Here is a 23,617-nt window from a genome sequence, read left to right on the forward strand (position 1 = left end):
GGTGTCTTTTATGGTGAATCTTTGTGTTTTATTTTAATTGTCAAACATTTTTTTCTCTAAAAGTAGAAAATTGTTTTTGGAAATCTTGGTCATTTGCCATACAATGGATAAACATACCTTTTAAAAATATTCAAAGTTTTAATTTTAATAAAAAAAAAATCGAAAAAGAAGTGCAAGGGCTTATGATAATTTATGAAATTTGAACATCACATTCCGCTTCTATCAATTACTTGAATATTAATGAGAAGGAAAAAAAAAATTCTTACTTCAAAAGGTCTATGTTTGGTTTCTAAAAGTACTAAGAAAAGAAAAAAAAATTGTTAAGAAAAATAGTTTTGTCATGTTTGGTTTTATCATGCATTTTTTTTAAAAAAATAAAATAAAATTTAATTAAAGTTAATTAGAAATTTATACATTTTAAAATTATTTAATCTTTATATGATAGAAGAAAATAAGTAAAATGAATTTGAAGAAAGATATAAAAATAATTCATTGATTTTGTATATATAATTTTTATTTTCCTTCCATTTTTCCTCTCTATTTTCTTTCCCTCACATTTTCCCTCAAATTATCCAAGAACCAAACATAGTAAAAAAAAAAAGAAAAAAGAAATTCTTACTCCAATGTTTGGATTTTAATCCATTTGCATGTTTTGATTACTTAAATGGTAGTGAAAAAGAAGCAAAAATGGATTCCTACTCCAATATTTGGATGATTTAAATGACTTATTCATGAGTTTTTAATGGATCTCTAATGGGAGGTATTTTAGTTATTGGTGCACGAAATTATATAAAATTATATATTAAAATTACTGTTATATCCCTTTTTTTTCATTAGGTTTGAATGATTTTTTATTTATTGAGTAAATATTATTTTTCTTAGTCTTATTGTTTAATAAAAAAAACATCTTTTGAAATGTGTTCTTTTAAAACAAAAATAAAAATAAAATTATTTTAAACTATGGGTAAGAGTATTATTAATAATTTATTTCAATTTCACTTTCATTCCCTTTGGTAATGAATATTGAAATAAAAACAAATAATTAATTTAAGTTTACATTTTAGGTACATCCAAAGATAAGAATTAAAATCATCATTCATTTTAAAATAAAAATAAAAACAAATATTCATATTCTTATTCCCTATTCCCACCACACAAATATCAATTCATGAAAATGGTATGATTAATTCATTGGCCGCTTATAACCTATCCATATACTTAGGTACTATTAGGTTAAGAAAGAATTGTACGCTATTGGGAAATGTTAAATACATCAATTATATACTTCTTCACTTCTATCTATTTTTTTTATAAAAAAAATTAAATAAAAATAGTCATGAAAAGTTAAAATTATGCTCTCTTACTCCGTCTCCTATACTTAGGGGTGACAAAATTTAATACGATTCACGAATATGATACAAACCCAACATGTTTCTCACTGGTTTGGGTTGAGTATAAATGGTTTTGGGTCAATTTCGCATCAACCTACATAATTCATTTAATAAATAGGTAATTTTTGGGTCAATTTGTATAACCCCAAATTGACCCATCTAATAATCTCACATTTAACTTAACTATATCTTTGAACTATTTAACTTATATTTGATTCATTTTAAATTTGCTTTTAAATAAATACCTCAATCAAGTCATAAACATGTTTGGTTGAGACATTAATCGTATAGACATGTATAAGACTTAAGTCAACCTGATTATTAAATAGGATGACTTGATTATTAAATAAGTTGAATGGGTTACACTATGTGTTACCTATTTAATAATTAAGTAATATTTGAATTTATGTTTTTTATACAATTATTATTTGTATCGAGTTTGGATCGAGCTATGTTGTAAAATACCTAGGCTTTAACATAACACGAACACGACCCACCGACACGAATTACCACCCGTACCTATACCCACCTACAACATCTAACCCTAACCCCAACTATTCCCTACCTTTTTGCCTTTATCATTTATTTTCATTTCCATTAATTTTCCAATTTAAAATAACACTCTAGCATGTAATATTTAGTTCGAAATTTTTTTAAGAGGATATCTGTTTTTAATCTCTAATTTATTCATTGTATACCACATTGTAACATATAAAAATAAAAAATAGGAGAAGAGTATTACAACCTAAGTGATATTGTTTATCTTGTACTTATAACCCTTAGACCATGTTTGGTTGACCGGATATAGCATGGGATAAGATAAGAGAGAGGATATTATATCTACCCCATGTTGGTTGGTGATGAGATATGATAAGTTATCCCATCACTTACCCTATCATATATTCAACCAAACATGAGATATGATAAGTGGTGGGATATATTATCCACCCTCTTTTTTTATCTCTTGTACATTGGGATATGTTAACATCATGATAAGATATGAGATATACATATCCCATATATAATAAATTTATTTTTTATCAAATTTTTATTTTTTAAAATACTCATTTTACAAAATAATTTTTTATTATAAATTAAATTTATGATTAAAAAAACTAAATATATATATATATATATATATATATATATATATATATAATAAAATAATAACGAGAAGAAAAGACGAGAAAGATGAGACAATAAACAAAGATATTCAAAGAAAAGTATAATAGAATGTAGGAAGAGAACGAGATGAATTTTCATTAAAGGTATCTCCCTTTTATAGGGAATCACAAATAAATATACATCAATATGAATTATCATCCACAAGTTTCCATAATCCGATAAAATCTCATATTTTATAACATTCTCCCTTAGATGATCATAAGAATATGCTTCATTAAAACCTTACTAGAAAAAACCCTAGTGAAGGAAAAAGATTACAATTTTTTTTGGATTACTACGACTGTCTCATTAAAAACCTTGCAAGTAAAACCTAATGGGACAAAAACTTGGACGAAGGAAAAAAGAGTGTAGCGTAGTGATATTCTTATCAATTAGTTCCCCCTCATGTTGACATGATTATATTTTCTCTAATAGCACAACGTGGAGATCTTTGACTCAGCGTATTCCAATGAACTTCTTGAGTATTATAGTTGACAATGCCTTTGTGAATAGATCTACTAAATTGCCACTTAATCTTATTCGTCGAATAACAATTTTATCACTCTTCTAGAGTTAATGAAAGTAAAAGACTTGGGTGATATATGCTTAATTCTATCACCCTTAATATATCATTCTTTAATCTATGCAATGCATGCAACATTATTAACTTGGTAGCATTACCTCTGATTGAGGGTAGTCCACATGTTTCCATTATTTGCTTGATTGATCTCCATGATATTGTCATACCACCATAGATAAATACATACCTCATTTGAGATCGAGCTTTGTGAGGGTCTGAAAGATAGTCAGCATCTACATATTCAAGCAATTAAGATTTTGATCATTCGGAATAACATAGACCCATGTTATTGTAGTATATGATTGACTTTATTCCAATGTCTCTGAGTTGGTGCAGGACTATATCTCACAAGTAAATTAACAAGGAATGCAAATATCTGGTCGTGCATAATTTGCTAGATTCATTGATGCACCAATAACATTGTAATATGATACTTTTGGACCAAGTAGTTCTTCATTATCTTCTTTAGGACAAAAGAGGTTCTTTTTCACTTCAAGTGAATGAACTATCATTAGAGAACTTAATAGATGTGATTTATCCATATGAAAGTGTTTTAAGACTTCTTTGTATATGTTGACTAATAAACTAATATTTCGTTTGAAAAATACTCGATCTACAAGCCAAGGAAAAAAATTTTGTTTTCTAGGATCTTTCATTTCAAATTTACTTTTCAAATAGTCAACTATTTTTGTAAGCTTTTCAGGAGTGCCAACAAAATTCAATGTTCCACATATACTATAATAATTGCAAATATTCAACATAATGAATATGCATAGACAAATAAGATAATACATATATACTTTTCACTTCAAATATTCATTGAAGTGATCATACCACATGTCTTTGGATTGCTTAATTGATACAAGGATCTTTGTAGCTTAATTAAGTATATGCTACAATATTCTAAATTAGTTGTTTCAGGCATTTGAAACCTTCAAGGATTTTCATATATATATGTGTCATTATCTAAAAATCCATGTAAATATTCTTAGGTAGCTTTTGGTGACCGATTGTTGGCCTTCCTATTCTGGGAGTGGAATCCATTTTTTTAACCTCCAGATATTGTGATTTGGGGCTTGACATTTTGACACTTTTTGCTTCAAAGTTCAATGAATGCAAATATTGCAAGTGAGGCCCATATATGGTTGTCAGTTGTTAAAAGGCTTTTTTTTTTCTTTTCTTTTTTTTCTTTTTCTTTTTTCTTTTTAATCTTCTTTTCCTTTAAAAAAAAAAAACACTCTTATCCTTATTTTGTTAGTTGTTGCTAGATTTTTCTCCTAAATAATGTTTGGATTGAATTTTGGATCATATTTTATAAAATTGATATATATTGGTGAATCCGTGTTTTATTTTAATTGTCAAACATTTTTTTCTCTAAAAGTAGAAAATTGTTTTTGGAAATCTTGGTCATTTGCCATACAATGGATAAACATACCTTTTAAAAATATTCAAAATTTTAATTTTAATAAAAAAAAATAGAAAAAGAAGTGCAAGGGCTTCTAATAATTTATGAAATTTGAACATCACATTCGGCTTCTATCAATTACTTAAATATTAATGAGAATTAAAAAAAAAAATCTTACTTCAAAAGGGCTATGTTTGGTTCTAAAAAGTACTAAGAAAAGAAAAGAAAAATTATTAAGGAAAATAGTTTTGTCATGTTCAGTTTCATCATACATATTTTTTATAAAAATTAAATATAATTAAAATTAGTTAGAAATTTATACATTTTAAAATTATTTAATCTTTATATGATGAAAGATTATAAGTGAAATAAATTTGAAGAAATATACAAAAATAATTCATTGATTTTGTGTATATATATATTTTTTATTTTTCTTCTATTTTTTCTCTCTATTTTCTTTCCCTCACATTTTTCCTCAAATTTTCCAAAAATCAAACATAGTAAATAAATAAATAAATAAATAAATAAATCTTACTCCAATGTTTGGATTTTAATCCATTTGCATGTTTTGATTACTGAAATGGTAGTGAAAAAGAAACAAAAATACATTCCTACTCCAATATTTGGATGATTTAAATGACTTATTCATGAGTTTTTAATGGGAGGTATTTTAGTTCTTGGTGCACGAAATTACATAAAATTATATATTAAAATTACTATTATATCCATTTATTTTCATTAGGTTTGAATGATTTTTTATTTATTGAGTAATTATTATTTTTCTTAGTCTTATTATTTAATAAAAAAACATCTTTTGAAATGTGTTCTTTTAAAATAAAAATAAAATTATTTTAAACTATGCCTAAGAATATTATTAATAATTTATTTCAATTTCACTTTCATTCCCTTTGGTACTGAATATTGAAATAAAACAAATAATTAATTTAACTTTATATTTTAGGTACATTCAAACATAAGAATTAAAATCATCAAATTTTCATTTTAAAATAGAAATAAAAACAAATATTCATGTTCTCATTCCCTATTCCCATGACACAAATATCACCTTGTGATAAATATGATTAATGAAAATGCTATGATTAATTCATTGGTTGCTTATAACCTAGCCATATACTTAGGTACTATTTAGGTTAAGAAAGATATGTATGTTATTGGGAAATGTTAAATACATCAACTATATACCTCTTCGCTTCTATTTTTTTTAAAAAAAAAAATTAAATAAAAATAGTCATGAAAAGTTAAAATTATGCTTTTTTACTCCATCTCCCATACCTAGGGGTGACAAAATTTAATATGATTCTTGAACACGACACAAACCTGATATGTTTCTCACGAGTTTGGGTTGAGTATAAATGGTTTTTGGTCAAATTCGCATCGACCTACATAATTCGTTTAATAAATAAGTAATTTTTTGGTTAATTTGTATAACCCTGAATTAACCCATCTAATAATCTCACTTTTAACTTAACTATATCTTTGAACTATTTAACTTATATTAGATTTATTTTAAATTTGCTTTTAAATAAATAAGTCAATAGTCATAAATATGTTTGGTTGAAACATTAATCGTATAGACATGTATAAAATTTAACTCAACCTGATTATTAAATAGGATGACTTGATTATTAAATGAGTTGAATGGGTTACACGATGTGTTACCTATTTAATAATTAAATAATATTTGAGTTTATGTTTTTTATACAATCATTATTTGTATTGAGTTTGAATTGAGCTATGTTGTAAAATACCTAGACTTTAACATAACAGAACATGACCCACCAACACAAATTACCACCCGTACCTATACCTACCTGTACCATCTAACCCTAACCCCAATTGTTCCCCACATTTTTCCCTTTATCATTTATTTTCATTTCCATTAATTTTCCAATTTAAAATAACACTCTAGCATGTAATATTTAGTTAGAAATTTTTTAAACAGGATATCTGTTTTTAATCTCTAATTTATTCATTGTATACCACATTGTAACATATAAAAATAAAAATTAGGAGAAGAGTATTACAACCTAAGTGATATTGTTTATCTTGGGCTTATAATCCTTAGACCATGTTTGGTTGACCAGATATAGCATGTGATAGGAGGGGATATTATATCATACCCCATGTTGGTTGGTGACGGGATATGATAAGTTATCTCATCACTTATCATATCCTATATTCAACCAAACATGAGATATGATAAGTGGTGGGATATATTATCCACCTTTTTTTATCTCTTATACATTGGGATATGTTAATCTCATGGTAAGATACGAGATATACATATCCCATATTATTTTTTATCAAATTTTTATTTTTTAAAATACTCATTTTACAAAATAATTTTTTATTATAAATTAAATTTATGATTAAAAAAACCAAAAAAAAAATATTTACAAAATAATATTAATATTGTTGTAAAATAAAATAATAAGGAGAAGAAAAGACGAGAAAGATGAGAGAATAAATAAAGATATTCAAAGAAAAGTATAATAGAATGTAGGAAAAGAATGAGATGAATTTTCATTAAAGGTATCTCCCTTTTATAGGGATTAGTTGTAAAGAAATATACATCAATATGGATGATCATTCACAAGTTCCCATAATCCGATAAAATCTCATATTTTATAACACTCCCCCTTGGATGATCATAAGAATATGCCTCATTAAAACCTTACTAAGAAAAACCCTATGGGAAAAACCCTAGTAAAGGAAAAAAAGTATAGTATTCTTTTGGATTACTACAACTGCCTTATTAAAAACCTTGTCAATAAAACCTAATGGGACAAAACCTAGATGAAGGAAAAAAGAGTGCAGTGCAGTGATATTCTTATCAATTAGCTCCCCTTCATGTTGACATAATTATATTTCCTCTCAAAATGAACCCTTAGAATCCTTTTTATAGGGTAAGAAATAGTGGAAATTTGGACACTTATTATCATCTCCACCAAAGCTCAATTCTCTTATAAACTCTTTTAAACTAAACCCAAACCCAAAAAGTCAATAACAGAGTTAAGACTCACAAAAACTAGTGTAAAACACCCTTGAGAACCCCCCAAGTAAGAGCAAAAAAATGGAGCTCATAATGGGGCCAAAAGGGGCAAAACCTAATCAACCAGTTGTGGGAATCGATTCAACCGCTTCCAACCAATTGAGAGCTACCTCAACTGATTGAGGAACGGTTAGCACAAGCCAAAATAGGTCGAAAATAAGTTTCAAGTTGCTAAAAAGAGCCCAATTGAGCTCCGATCATGCTGAAACATTAGAAACCCCTAGCGTGCCACTAAAGTCACACTATGGATCCAAAAATTCTCTTCAAAGGGTTTCTAAAAGTAGCTGAAGAATCAATGCCATAGCCGAATAGCAAACGAACCATTAAGGAGTGCAATGAATAAAGAAGTAGAAGAAGATCCTATGTATGTACTACATGTTGATGCAAGGTAAGGGGTAACAAGTATAATGAATAACATGTGTTGTAAAGACAAAATAGAGAGTCTATAGGGCATTTTTTATCAAGTATTTTTTTTTTCATCTTTTGTGGGCCCAAATCCTAATTGGGTGATGATATAAAATTAGAATGAAATGTCTCTTCTGCTCATACTTTTGGATATGGTCACAAATATGTTTATAAAATGGGATAAATTGAAATTAGTCTGGTCTTCATGTTTACAAATATACAATTTAGTTTATGTGGAAATTGCAACAAATTTTATTAATTAATTTACAACATCTCCATAAAAGAAAATGCATTTCTTTACCTTATTGGAAAATTTTAAATCTAAAGCCCTTAGTAAGGATCTTCTCTAATGCAAATTTCATTCTTTATAGTCTCTATTATATGGCATATTTCCAAATTTAAGACTTTTGAAGATCTTGTACAATTATTTCCTAAATTAAATTTTCTAAAATAAACTTTAGAAGAAAAAAAATGAAAATTGCTTTTCAAATTTCAAAATAAGTTAAGTAATTTTTCTTTAATAGAAAACATTTTTTTAGAACTTGTTATAAAAATAGGTGATTTTCGAAAAACATTTTCGAAAATAGTTCTTTCTAGAAAGAAAGCTAGGTGGGAACTTGGAATATTTTTAACATATTTTCTACATTTTCAAATATTTCTTAAATATAAATTTTATTTATAACGCTTTATTATTAATATTTGTATAATTATTTTAAAAATAATCCCAAAAAACAAGTGAAAAAAATTAAAATATATTTCCAGAACCATTCATAAAAACTTGTGATGGAGGCAATTGATAAGCAAAGTGTTTTTGTGTTTTTTTGTTCTAAAAAAAAACCGCATTGACATTGAAGGATCGATGTGGCAAAATTGGTTCAATGGAACCCAACTTTTGCTTATTGGCATTGCCCCATCTAATATTGGGTAAAAAGACAAAAATAAGGGAAGCTTATTTTTACCAAAATAAGCTTTGAAAAAAAAAAAAACTAAAATGACATATTCAATATTTAATAATATAAGTGTAATTTAGGGCAAAGTTAATTGCACAATTTTTTTTTTAGCATCTGACGAAATTATTGAGGGTGAACAGCTTCCATATAAAACGAACAACATAATGGAAGTCTAATCATCCTATTAAGACAATTCGTCTTGATAATGCTGGTGAATTCTCATCTCAAACATTTCTTTATTATTATATGTCGGTTGATATTGATATTGAACATCATGTTGTTCATACTCACACTCAAAATGGATTAGTTGAATCTGTTATCAAGCATTTGCAACTGATTGCAAGACCATTACTCTTGAGAACAAAATTGTCTTTATCTGCTTGGGGGCATGCTATTCTTCATGCTACTGCTTTAATTCAAATCCGTCTTACAGCTAATCATGAATGCTTACCTTCAAAACTTGTTTTAGGCTCTCAACCAAATGTTTCACATTTACATATTTTTAGTTGTACTATCTATGTTCCCATAGCTCCACCTCAACGTTCTAAGTTAGGTCATCAACGTTAACTTGGTATATATGTTGGCTTTAATTCTCCCTCCATTATTTGTTATCTTGAACCTTTCACAAGTGATGTTTTTACTACCCGCTTTACAAATTGTCATTTTGATGAAAATGTTTTCCCACCATTAGGGAAAGGTAAGTCAATTCCAGAAGAATGGCAAGACATTGTATGGTATGTATCCTTCTTGTCTCATCTTAATCCCTGTACAAGGCAGTATGAACTAGAAGTTTAGATGATTATTCATTTACAAGGACTTGCAAATCAGTTACCTAATGTTTTCACAAATATAAAGAAAGTAACAAAGTCACACGTACTAGCTATGAATACCCCAACACATACTGATGTCCCTAAAGGGCAATTAAAGAATGCCATAGCAAGTGAATCTAAGACATGCTTGAAGCATGGTAGACCTATTGGCTCAACGGATTCAATTCCTAGAAAAAGAAAATGAAAAACATATAAAAAGTTTGGTACTCTTGACGAGTTTACAAATATGAAAGGGTCAAATGATGAAACCCAACTTGATAAATAGTTAGCCCTTAAAGAGCCACAAATTGATCTAATACCAATATTTAAAAATGAAGAGATCTCAATGAGTCACACAGGAGAAACAAAAAATCACGATGACATTACCATAGACAATATATTTGCATTTCAAGTGGCTATGGACATCATGAGAAATGATGAAAATCAAGAACTACAAACTATGGATGAATGTTGAAAAAAGAATTATTGACCAAAATGGAAATAAGCAATCTAATCAGAGCTAAACTTGTTGGCAAAATAAGAGGTATTTGGACCTATAGTTCAAACACCTGGAAACATAAAGCCTATTAGATATAAATGGGTCTTTGTGAGAAAGCGAAATGAGAAAATGAAATCATAAGATATAAAACATTACTTGTTGCTCAAGGTTTTTCTTAGAGACCTAGTAGAGACTATGAGGAAACTTATTCCCCTATAATGGATGCAATCACATCAAGTTTGATAATCTCTAAAGGACTAGATATGCGTCTCATGGATATTGTTACAACTTATTTACATGGGTCTATAGATACTAACACATATATGAAAATCCTTGAAGGATTCAAATTGCTTGAAGCAACTAATCCAAAACCTCAAAACATGTATTCAATCAAACTACAAGATCTTTATACGAATTAAAGCAATCCAGACATGTGTGGTATAATCGTTTGAGTGAGTATTTGTTAAAAGAAATATATGTGAATGATCCAATTTGCCCATATGTTTTTATCAAGAAATTGCAAACTTGACTTACAATAATTGTAGTATATATGGATGCTTTGAACCTTATAAGGACTCTTAAAGAGCTCACAAAAACAACCAATTATTTAAAGAAGGAATTTGAAATGAAAGATTTGGGAAAATCAAAATATTGTCTTGGCTTGTAGATCAAACATTGTTCAAATGGCATATTAGTCCATCAATCGACATATATAGAGAAAGTATTAAAATGATTTTATATGGACAAATCATATCCACTCAATTCCCCCATGGTTGTTCATCACTTGAAGTGAACAAAGACCCGTTTTGTCCTAAATAAATAAATAAATAATGAAGAATTGATTGGTCCAGAAGTACCATTTCTTAGTGCAACCGATACACTAATGTATCTTGCAAATTGTATTATACCAAACATAGCATCCTCTATCAACCTACTAGCATGATACAGTTCTACCCCAACTAGAAGGCATTGGAATGAGATTAAACACATATTGTGATACATTCATGGAATAAGTGACATAGACTTATATTATTCAAAAGAATTAAAATCACAATTGATTGGGTATGCAGATGAAAGATATTTTTCAAATCCTCATAAAGCTCAATCTCAAATGGGATATGTCTTTACTTATGGTGGTACAACAATATTAAGCAGACAATGATAGTCACATCTTCAAATCATTCATAAATTCTTGCAATTCATGAAGCAAGTCGTGAATGTGTATGGCTAAGGTCAATTATTCAACATATTCAAGAAACATGTGGACTACCTTCCATTAAAGGCAATGTAACCAAGTTACATGAAGATAATGTTACTTGTATTGCACAAATTAAAGAAGGATTCATAAAAGGTGATAGAACTAAGCATATCTCTCCTAAATTCTTCTATACTCACGAGCTCCAGGAGAAAGGTGAAATTGATGTTCAACGGATTCTGTCATGCAATAATTTAGCAGATCTATTCACAAATGTGTTACCTTTGACCTCATTGAAAAAGTAATGGTATGACATTGGAATGTGAAGATTGAGAGATCTATCAATTGAAATGTTGAAGAAATCATAATCATGTGTACATGAAGGAGAGAATACTAATATGCATATATTGCACTCTTTTTTTCTTTCGTCCAAGTTTTGTCTAATTAGATTTTACTAACAAGATTTTTAACAAGGCAGTTACCATATTTTTATGATCATCCAAAGGGGAGTGTTATAAAATATGAGGAATTTGTAGTATTGTTTGAACTTATAGATGATCATCTTTAATAATGCATCTCTTTGTGCTAAATTTACAATAAGATTTTCCCTTTGATACATAGAGAATGGTCTTTGGAAGTTTATTATTATTATTATTATTATTATTATTTAAATTTCGTGATAACTAAATTAGGTGTATTCCATAAAGTTCATCTCTCAACTTTACCATAGAAAAATAATAGTGAAAGACAGACTTTGTTTCCACCATTTTAGAGAAAAGGTGTGTTTTTGCAATGGCTAATAGCCATTTATCTGATCTACAATGACATTACTAGCGTTGTAACAGGATGTGTTTTCTTCAAAAATTCCAATTCAATTATTTCATTTTTTTTTAAATTTTCATGTGTTTAAAAATACTTTTCCCCTTTTTTGGAATGAAAATAATAAATTTGAGGGTTTGGGTGCTATAGTCTGGGCAAGTGGGTTCACTCTTACATAGGCAATGCCTCACCCATTAGAATTGTGCAGAAACTGCCATGAGGTGATAGAGGTCTCTTCCAGTTAATTTCTCTATAATTTTTTGTAAAGAATAAAGAAGCCAATGATTGAATTTTGATTGTTTCTTCTTCTCTTTTTATTCTCTCTGAAAAGAACGGTTCGTCACAGCTTAAAAACTGTAGTTGATGGCTAATGAAAAATCTGGGTACAGAACTTCCCCTAGTGGGAATTCAGAAAAATAGCATCAAAGAGGGAATAGCGGCATGATTCAAAACCATAAGGTGCATCCAAGTATTTTTACAGCACAGAGATGCATATTTTGAACGATACTTTCACACACACAACTAGCAGACTCTGCGCCGCCCGGACACCGGGTAAAAAACACCCGCCCAGTTAGCAGACTTCGCCCACGTGTCTACCAAACACCCACCCCCAACACATAAATTTTCCAACCCGCAACTTCGGCGGGCGCCAACTCCCTCCCCTCCCGCATTCTGGGCCCCAACTCCCACCTATTGAACCGGCATCCCAAACCGTCGGTGAAGCCACATCGCCTATACAAAAAATCTTAGACCCGATTGCGGCAATGGCTGATGCAGTGATGCGATGGCCGGAGACGGATCTGGAGGAAGAGGAGCGAAAATTCTGGGGTTTCGATTGAGTACGAATCATTTGAGAGTGTGGTTGACCCTGAGTCCTGACGATGAGATAGAGAGCTAAGGAGTGGGAGTGGGGACTCTGGCTAAGACTTCAAGTCCACTCCACTATGCCTTACTTGTATCTTTTATTTATTTTCTATATCATATTATTTCCATTTACCAAAAGCTTTATGATTTTCTTAATATATGAAAGAGAGCACAATAAGAATGCAATCATTTGTGTGTAAAGAGTCAAAAATATCACCATCTTTTTCTTCTTTGACATTGGCCTAATCCTTACCTTAACAAAGACCCTTGACTTCTATAGTCTTTAATGTGAAAGGTTAGTTTAAATTTAATAGAACTTGAAAAGATATAAAGAAAGAAATAAAAATAAGAGAAAAATTATAGGAAACAATAAAAATATGATAAAAATTATAAAAAAAATAATGAAAATAAAATAAAATAGTATCATGACTTGTTAAGGTAGTCCAATTCATCAAAACAAACGCTAAGAAATATAATCCCTAAATTCAAATCCTATCATTGATGATATCATGAATTTACTCGATATTGATTATTGTGGTGTGGTCAGCACCCGAAGTTTAAATCTCACGGCTATAAGGTTCGTGCAAAATAAAATGTATTTTAGAATCTCTTATCCTATATTTCTCAATAAGAAAATTACAAATTTTGAAAGCTATAATTAACTTGTCTCATCCTATCTTGATATTATGAAATTAATAGAAAAACTGATTATCTTATAAAACCATATCAATTACAAAATGTGGAAAATTAAAACACTAAATTAAAATTTTTCATATAGTAGAGGACACAATTCGAAGTCCGTCGAGTTTGGAAAGCGGCGGGAGGATCCTTGAGTGGGATAAGAAGGGCGGTGGAGGAGAAAATCTGTTCGTTCGAGTAAGGCAAGTCGTTGGCAGCATATATGGTCCATTTCTCCACATGGAAGGTTTGGGCGATGGAAGAGATGTTCTTGCCCATATTGATGATATAAGAGAGCAAGTAGTTGTATCCGGAGCTGATTAGAACGTCGACGGGACAGGCGCACCTGAGCGGAATCAGCAGATCCATATCCTCCGACAAATACCCACTACTATTATGAGAGGGGTTCTGAGCCTTGAGGGCCTGGCAGTTGGTAAGGCCCTGGCAGATGTTGTTGGCGATGGAGAAGTAAGTGTCGGAAGCATTGACGGTGTAGGAGGCGTTGTACTGATAGAAGTCACCTGAACAGGAACAATTGACTGGGACAATGAGGGATCTGTGCAGGGGGGATTTTGTCATCAACGGAAACTTGGTTAATACTGGCGATCTGAGCTGGGTCGGAGTTCAAGAGAGAGGATATGGAGCGTGGGGAGTCATAGGGAGGGGCAGATCGGAAGGTGAGGTAGGAAAGGCATGATCTGGGGCCGTTGCACTGGAATCCATCCGCCTCCTTGAAGTGGTTTTCACAGTTAAACAGGCTGTCGTTGACGTAGGATTGTTGGGCCTGAGCTGCTGATATCCAGACCCAGAAGAGGAGTACCAACCTGCACCACCACCACCCAAATACAAAGTAGAGAGGACTGTTGAAACTCTTCTCCATTTCCATATGCATACTTTGACAAAGAGATGAGGAAGAAGGCTATCTGAACCAACCCCACTTCTGTGGCCAACCATAAATTAACCAGTGAATTCAACGTGTGGGACAAGCACGACGTCGGCTTTGACTGACGCCCCAATCGCAATTCCAATTGAACTTCTCCCTAAGACCCTTTAGGCTTTAACCCAACTCCAAACCATGGCCTCAGATAACTCCCTACCCGCCGTTGCATCTAAAAAGCTTCACTTTGAATTTCTTCATTTTCTTTCGTATAATTTAATGTCTAGTTGATTCACATAGATATATATTGCTTCACCTCTGGCAGTTGAGTTATGGTGGTGTTTTATGGTGGATATCCAAACTTCAATTAAAAAATGAAGTTTCAACGGACAATTAAGACTTCAATTCAAATATATCAATTCAAAAATGAAGTCGTAATTATCAATCTAGGTTTCAATTAAAACAGAATGTCACAAACTAAGGAAAAATCTCAAACAAGAACAAACCATGAAAAGTAAAAAAGAAAAGGATTTTTAATGTTGTTAACCAAAAAGCCTTTTAAATAGGCAACGAATCAACGAGAAATTGCTAAGAAAATAAAGACCACTAGTCCACTACTTTTAACTACTAGCTAAGACCATGAACCATGTAAAAACCAACTCATATGGACTAGGCAAACTCAACCACATCCTGCAGCAAACCAAACAAAATAACCTTGAGACTAACACAACTCAATAGACTCACAACAGTAACATTGACTCTTTCAACAATCCCTCCCTTAAATTGATATTTGCTAACACTCAGTTTAATGTATACAAGCTACAAAACATCCTCCCTCAAACAAGGTCTTCCAAAGTGCACATACTAAGCATCTTTCTAAGCTTCAGAAACGACACCAACTTGAGGGACTTGGTGAATATATCAGCAACCTGGTCTTCACTCCTACAGTAAATTAGATTAATTGTTTCATCCTTTGCAACTTCACGAAGTGATACCTCACATCTATATGCTTGCTTCTACAAGGTTCCATAACCAAATAGTTTGACAAACACATGGAGCTGCAACAACATACTTTGTAGCAAACTGCCATGAGCTGATTAACTTAATCTCTAATTATGATAAACTTAATCTAAAGCTTAACATAGCTAAATGTACAATTAAAAAAAATATATATTTTCCTCAAATGACTATTGGGAATTATGAGATCTACAATTCAAAAAAATTGCACATTACTTGCTTTGTAATAGGATGGGTTTTTTTAAAAAAAATCTAATTCAATTATTTTGTTTGACTTTAGTAACTATACATTCATAAAATATTTTTAGCAACTATTTCTATATATTAAAAAATATTTCTTTCCTAACATGAAAATTACTAATTATTGACCATTAAAGAGGAAAAACAAGGAAAAAAAATAATATATTAACGTTTTTATTTGATTTAGATAATGGTAATAAAAGGTTTCCAAATTCATAATCAGGAAATTTTTTTTAGTAGATTCTATAAATAGCACAGTGAAAGTGTCTTGTTTCCATTGACATCAGAGAGTCTCAAGAAGTTCCCAGGTACTTTCCTTTCCTTCAGCCTTTTTCTTCATCTCTCTCCTTTTTCTTTTTCTCCTCAAGAGATTTTCTCTTCCGGTTATTTACCTTATCATTTTTTGTAGAAAAAAGGAAAAGAAAAGAAAAGAAGAATCCAAGACTAATTGAATTTTGATTGTTTCTTCTTCTTTTTCTTTTCCTCTTTGAAAAGAATATGGTTCGTCACAAGGTAAAAATGGAGTTGGTCGTTAATGAAAAATCTCGGTACAGAATTTTCCGAAATAGACAAAAGGGTCTAAAGAAGAAGATCCACGAATTGTCAACTCTGTGTGATGTTAAAGCATGCATGATCCTATATGGTCCTAATGCCCATGGCACCGAGTCTTCTCAGCCTGACATTTGGCCAGAAAATCGCAATGAAGTTGAAGGTATAATTGAAAACTATAGGAAGGAGAGGAAGAAAGGCCACGGAAAGAGGACACTGGATTTATCTGATGTTCTCCAAACCAAGAAGAAGACTGACTTTGAGCTGCGAGAGTTGCAGGAAAAAAATGTCAAAACCAAGACCGGAGTGGATGAGTTTTCCTATGAACAACTTATGGAAATTATTGATAAATTGGATAAGAAGCATGAAGCTGTGCAGAATATGATTGATTCAAAGAAGGGAAAAGTGAGGCTGATGATTGAGACTACTGTGGGTTGCTCTAATATGCAGGGCTTGTCCGCAGAGAAGCCACTTAATATCAAAGTGCCCATGGATTGTCAAGGCACCGGAGTGGTGGAATCTGATTTGGGTTTCTTGATGAACCAGATGGGGATGGTGGTGGAGAATCATCAATATGCAGAATTAGGAGCTGGGAGGGCGTCCAGCAGCGACATCCAATATAATAATGTTCAACATCACAACCCAATTCACTATCATCCAGCTCTTGGAGTGTCCAAGAACATGGTGTTGAACCCTGATCCTAGAACTCCAACACATCAGATGGGGGTGTCCAAGAATATGGTGTTCATGGTTGATGTTAGAATTCCAATGCAGCATATGCCAACATTTATGCAATACCCTATGATGTCTACAGATTTAGGAACAGATCGATTCTAACCTTTGGTATGTATAGGAAGAGATTCTATTGTTATACAGTGAACGCAAAACAATATTTTGATGGTGAAAGCCATATAATTTTAATCTTGTTATATTTTGTTCTTTCATTCTTCCATTCTTAAGTCTAAAGTACTACTGAATCTTTCTTTTCTCTGTTGTGTATGGGCATGGTTCATGTAAACTGTTTTAGCAATAGATTAAATCAAAAGCATTAAAGAAAATTAATAACTCAAGCCACAGGCATTCTAAATATTATTGTATAGCAGTTCCTTAAATGCAAATAGCTAATAAAAACTTATCATCGAACTTGAACTTATATACAACTGAATTGGCAAGAAAAGGTGAGGGAGTTAAACTCCAGGTTACCTCTTTTGAGTAACTCCTGCGACTGGTCTGGTGTCAGGAAATTTCCCAAACCACAAATAAGGAAGCGCTTCTGGACCATTGTGTGACTGATAGTAGTAGCCTGTTCAGAAGCATAATTGAGTCAAAACCAGATAGAATTGGTTTCCCATATTCCTAATTGGCCGAGGGAGGGGAAGGAAATTCAATTTGTATTTTCTTTCCATGTTTAGAAACCAAGATTTTAGGGCTATGTACAGAACAATATAATATATAAGATTTTAGGGAGTGTATGATGTGCATTCAGATATATCAAAATGGCATACCCTGATTTGTGATCAAGTATCATTAAATGCATAATCCCAAAGTCTTAACCATGAGCCCAGGCCTCAAACAAATATTTTCTAGAACTAAAGAATGTAGTAGAGCCAATGGTTCACTTCCTTTGAGATGCCGAGGGTACATGGATACATTCTATGACATCCCACATTGGATGAAAGAGAAAGTTTCTAACGTTATACAAGTATGAACTCTTAATTATGTAAACGCATTTTAAAACCGTGAGGATCTCTTTAGGCCCAGAGCATGCAAACAATATCTACACAATTGAGAATGGGTCATTACAAATGGTATCAAAGTCAATCTCGACCGCAATCCCACGAGATACAACATCTTCGTTGTGTCTATATGGGAAGGTGTTTGTGATGCCCCATATTAAATAAAGGAGAAAGTTAAACTATATAAATATGAACTTCTTTTAAATATTATATATAGATGTGTTTTAAAGTCTTGAAGGTCTTTTTAAACTTTGAGTAAACAATATCTACACAATTAGGAGAGGGTCGTTACACTTTCAATCTCTTCAGGTTCTAATTCTATTAGTCCAATCCTCAAAAGTGGAAGAATTGAAATGTTAAAAGGTCCGGATGAAAAAATATCCAGATGGCATGGGACGCAGAGTACTAAATCATCATAGTAGAATCCAAGGAATAAAGGCTACCATAGCTATAATGATATGGCATTTTTAGATGGCATAGAAACAGCTTTTTCATGCTTATACTGATTTAGTATTTATTCATTGAGTTGCTTTTAGAGAGAGATGAAGAGAAAGCAATGACCATGTTATACAGCTAGGAACTCAAACACATAAATAATATACTTACATTATAATCTACTGATTTTTCTCTACAGCTATTCATTGGTTCTCCTGACTCCTAATTATATTTTGTTAGGAATGGAAATATTGTTTTCCTTAATATAATGATCAGATCATAAATCCGGATCAATTCCTTCAGAATCAGCCAATGATTTTTAAAGCACAGAAGATGTTCCAGATAGCTAAATTTGAATGAAAATGAAATTTAAGCAGATGGGTTAAGACATTATGGAGTTGGCTTTCATGGGTGTTCTTCTAACACACCGATTTACATGATTCGGACTAAAACTTATATTACCTATATCTACAGACAAAGACAAAGGAAAAAAAAGAACTTTCACTATTGTTGAAGAAGATTACAACCTACTACTCGTAAATCCCTATTATATTGATGGAATTAGAATTTTTCTTTAAGTTAATAACATGATATTTACTTTACTTTTCTTTTTTTATAAGCTTTAGTGTTTATATAGTTAGGTCCATGTCTTAGGAATGTTTAAATTAAATCATTTCTTTTGATGTTAATTTTTACTTGAAACTTAGTATATGTTTGGCAAAACTTAATATTTATTACTTAATGACTTAAATTGATTTTAAGTTAAATTATATTTAAGTTACTAACTTAAAATTTATTACTTAATTCTTACTTTAAGTATTAAGGTTGCTTGATAAAATTAACTTAAAACTTATTTTAAATAATTAAATTGACATATTTATCCTCATAAATCATAATTAGGATAAAGAAAGTCAAGTAATAATGAAGGTCATAAAATAACAAAGGAGATCATGAAAGTAATTAGACTTAAATCATATAGACTTAAAAATAAATTAATTGTTTTTACTTATTACTAGAGTTGTTTTTTACTTCATATCATACCATTAAGTTATTTTATCAAATATACTTAATTTACCTAATAACTTAAATTAAGTTATTAAATCACTTTAGTTATTAAGTTGGTTTACCAAACAACCCGTTAATTAGATACTATCATGTACACCATTTTCTTATGATATCTTGTTTGAAAATTGAATTCTTTCTCTTGTTTTTAAGGTAGAAAGAGAAGGAGATCAATGAGCCTTGAAAAAAAAATAAAGGAAAAGAAATTAAATATTATGAATAAAAATAAAAAAAAGGAAATCAATTTGAAAAAATGAGCAATTAAGGGTATGTTTAAAAACTATTTTTTATTCTTTAATTTAAAAACGGTTTTTAAAAACAAGTTTCAAAAAATATGACAAAACAGATTTATGTTTTCTTTTTGTTTTTAAAAACAAATATAAACAACCCATATTTGTTTTCTAAAAATTGTTCTCTATTTAACTTTATTTTTAAAAATTATTTCCAAAGAACAGTTATCAGATAGTATTAAAAAAATTTTAAAAATAGTTTTCTATTTTTAAAAATAAAAAACTGTTTTTAAATCACATATTCAAGCAAACTCTAAAATTCACAAAAATAACACCAACTTGAAATTAAAATTCAAAAAAAATCATCCAAAATTTTGAAAGAATCGTATGTAAATTCTGAAAACGTGAGAAGTATGAGGTAGGAGCTCCAAAAAAAAAGGATTGCTTATAGGATGAAAATGAGCATTTTCAGTTTTAGGTGGATGAATATAGTATTAATATATCATAACGTCAAAGAAGTTTGTGTCATCAAAGAGTAGAATATGATATTGTGAACCAACACTTGGATTACGTAGGGCACCCTCCCTCAATACAGTTGAAGCCTCGACCATAACCATTTTTGGCCCAGTGGGTGCGTACAAATGCTTTTAAATAGTGACTTAAAAATATGTAGAATTATTCATGTACATGGGTGTAGAATAAGGAGTTTTGATTAAAAATAATTTATCCTAAAAAAATCTCATAAAGTAAGAGTGTGTTTGGTAATAATTATAGAGAGTATTTTTAAAATTTTTAATACTTGAATGATGAAAATTTTCAAGTATTACAAATGTTAGAAATGCTTTCTAAAATTACTACCAAACTCATTCTAAATCTTATTTGACAATTGTTTTTTATAACAATTTTTTATTCTCTAAAATAAATAAAAAATAGAAAAATACGCATGATGACCAAAAAACTATTCTATATTTTTTGTTCTTAATAACAAAAAATAAGGTGTTTTCAAAAAATATTTTTTAATTGTTTTCACTAATTTTATAAGGATTATTTTTACAAACAATTAAACAAATATGTAGAATTATTAAAAATAAAACACTTAATATATAAATTATGTTTAAAATATGTTTTAAAAATAGGTTTAACATATTTCAAATTCTCAAACAATCAAACAGACTTTTATTTTACAAAACATTCGAGAACAGTTTCAAACAAGGTTTAAGGGTTTGTTTGGAAATTGTTTTTTAGAACAGTTTTCTATTCTCTAAAATAAAAAACACAAAAAACACGTTTGACAATAAAAAATTATTTTATATTTTCAGATAACATCTTTTAGTTTTCTGTTATTTTCACTTATTTTATGATGGTTGATTTAAGAAATAATTATAAAAACATGTGGAATAATTAAAAATAAAATATTAGATATAGAAATCATTTTTAAAATATATTTAAAAATATAAACATTTTAAGTTTCTGAACAGACTTTTGTGCTACAAAAATGGTTTTCAAAAATTGTTTTCAAAAACTATTTTTCATAATTATTTTTAAAAATAATTACCAAACATGTCCTAAATTTCCTCTAAAAATAATTATCAAATTAATACTTCTTATCGCGTGATATCCACAAAATCATAATTAATAATTATAGTTTTAAAAATAAATTTAAAACCACAATGATCAACTATTATTTTATAATTAAAAAAATTCAAAATTAAAGTTACTAACTGCGATTTTGTGATTTAAAAAAAATTAAAAAGGATATCCAATAATTGAGATTTACCCATTTGAGAATTATTTTGGTTGTGGATTTACTTCATAAAATTCTTTTTTTCAAATAAGTTATTTTTTTTCTCAAAATTCTAAAATAAGGGTGTAATCAAGAAGTTAAAGATGCAAATAAAAATATAAAAAATGTTATTTGAATTCATATAAAAATATAATTAAGATACAAAAAATATAAATAGAGTACGATGGTAGGATTTACTTGGTGGAATTCTTTTTTTCAAATAAATTATTTTTGCTCAAAACTCTAAAATAAGGTTGTAATCAAGAAAGATGCAAATAAAAATATAAATTGTGATCTGAATTAATATAAAAATATAATTAAAATCCAAAAAAATATAAACAAAGTACGAGTGTGTGAACAACACGACTAAGATACAAAATTTGAATATAGTCTCTTTTTCATATTATAAAATTTTAATTTAAAAATTAAAATTTTATATATTTGTGGAGGAGGATGGATCACTCTCGAGATGGGAAATTAGTACAATAAGTTTGTATTTTTTAATCAAAAAGAATATCAGTACAATAATTTTATTTTTTTCTAATGGAAAGGCTTTCTCTATCATTATAATAAGTCTTTCTTTTGGTACAATAATTTTGTTTTATCCTATTTTTTAATGAAATATCTCTACATATGTCTCTTGTATTTATAAAATTTTCTTTTATACAATGATTGCTCACCAAATTTAAGTATAATGAGTATGTAGGAAACGTGTGGTTGATTTTAACCACAAGAGCAAAATATAAAAATATTTGTGGGCCAACAAATTTTATTTTCTCATGTACTTATAAAAAAAATAAAAAAAGGTTGAATTACTAATGCAGATTTTTAAAAATCACTTATCAATTGAAATTAATGAGTGTTTAGTAGACCAATTTAATAACTTAAAGTGATTTAATAATTTAATTTAAGTCATTAAATAAATTAAATATATTTGATAAAATAATTTTATAGATGACTTAAAGTGAAAAACCATTTTAAGTAATAAGTAAAAATAATTAATTTATTATTAAGTCTAAATCTTTATTTTACATTTTCACCCTTACTTGCTATAGTTACTTCTATAATCTCTTTTACTATTCCATAACCTCTACTTTTACTCAACTTTCTTTATTTTAATTATAATTAATGAAAATAAATATTTCAATTTGATGATTTAAAATTAGTTTTAAAATAAAAATTAAATAATAAGTTTTAAGTCAATAATTTAAATATAATTTATATTACAGTCAATTTAAATCATTAAGTAATAATATTAAGTTTTACCAAACACCATCTATCTAATGAAATTTTTTTAATTAGAAAATAAATCATTATACATTAATTATTTTAATTAATATTATAAAAATTAGAAAATAATTTTAAAATAGTAAAAGGAAAAAAAATTACTATATGTAATATTAATGGATAATGTTATTTACTTTTAATAAATTTTTAAATAATGTTTTTAGCAAATATGTGATGAAAAGCCTTTAATTTGGATTAAAATTATGGCAAAAAGGATTTTATAAGATTTAATAAATATTGAATAAATAAAAGTTTAAATAAAAGTTTTAGTAAAATTGGGTATGATTGTGACCTCAAAAAAAACAACCCCTTCAATCTGGCCTTTTCTCAAGCTGGACGATTTGAGGGTTGTTTCCAACTTGAATCAATTGCTAATAATTAGCAAACAATTTATCATCAAAATCCATGACAAAACCTGGATTATAAGTCACTCTTTCTTGGAGGAATTGCTTCAAAACATACCATTGATTAGTGACTTGACTTTTGTTTCTGCTGTTTGGAAGCTGGGAAACTTGCCAGGAAAATAAACCCAATTTGCATCATTGATGTTCATCATGCAGAAACAGAAA

The 23,617-nt window shown here is 29.3% G+C and overlaps 1 protein-coding gene across 1 annotated transcript; it reads left to right on the forward strand.

Moving 5' to 3' along the window:
• Positions 1-16,485: 16,485 nt before the first annotated feature.
• On the forward strand, positions 16,486-17,352 carry LOC117931954 (MADS-box protein AGL72-like). The gene has a single exon (XM_034853021.1). The coding sequence runs from the start codon at positions 16,486-16,488 to the stop codon at positions 17,350-17,352; it is 867 nt and encodes a 288-aa protein (XP_034708912.1).
• Positions 17,353-23,617: the final 6,265 nt, after the last annotated feature.

This window comes from Vitis riparia, chromosome 15 (assembly GCF_004353265.1).
Source record: "Vitis riparia cultivar Riparia Gloire de Montpellier isolate 1030 chromosome 15, EGFV_Vit.rip_1.0, whole genome shotgun sequence".
Taxonomy (NCBI): Eukaryota; Viridiplantae; Streptophyta; class Magnoliopsida; order Vitales; family Vitaceae; genus Vitis; species Vitis riparia.

What these genes read in the sequence shown, in the direction of transcription:
- LOC117931954 (XM_034853021.1), top strand. Translation starts at nt 16,486, where the DNA reads ATGGAGTTGGTCGTTAATGAAAAATCTCGGTACAGAATTTTCCGAAAT.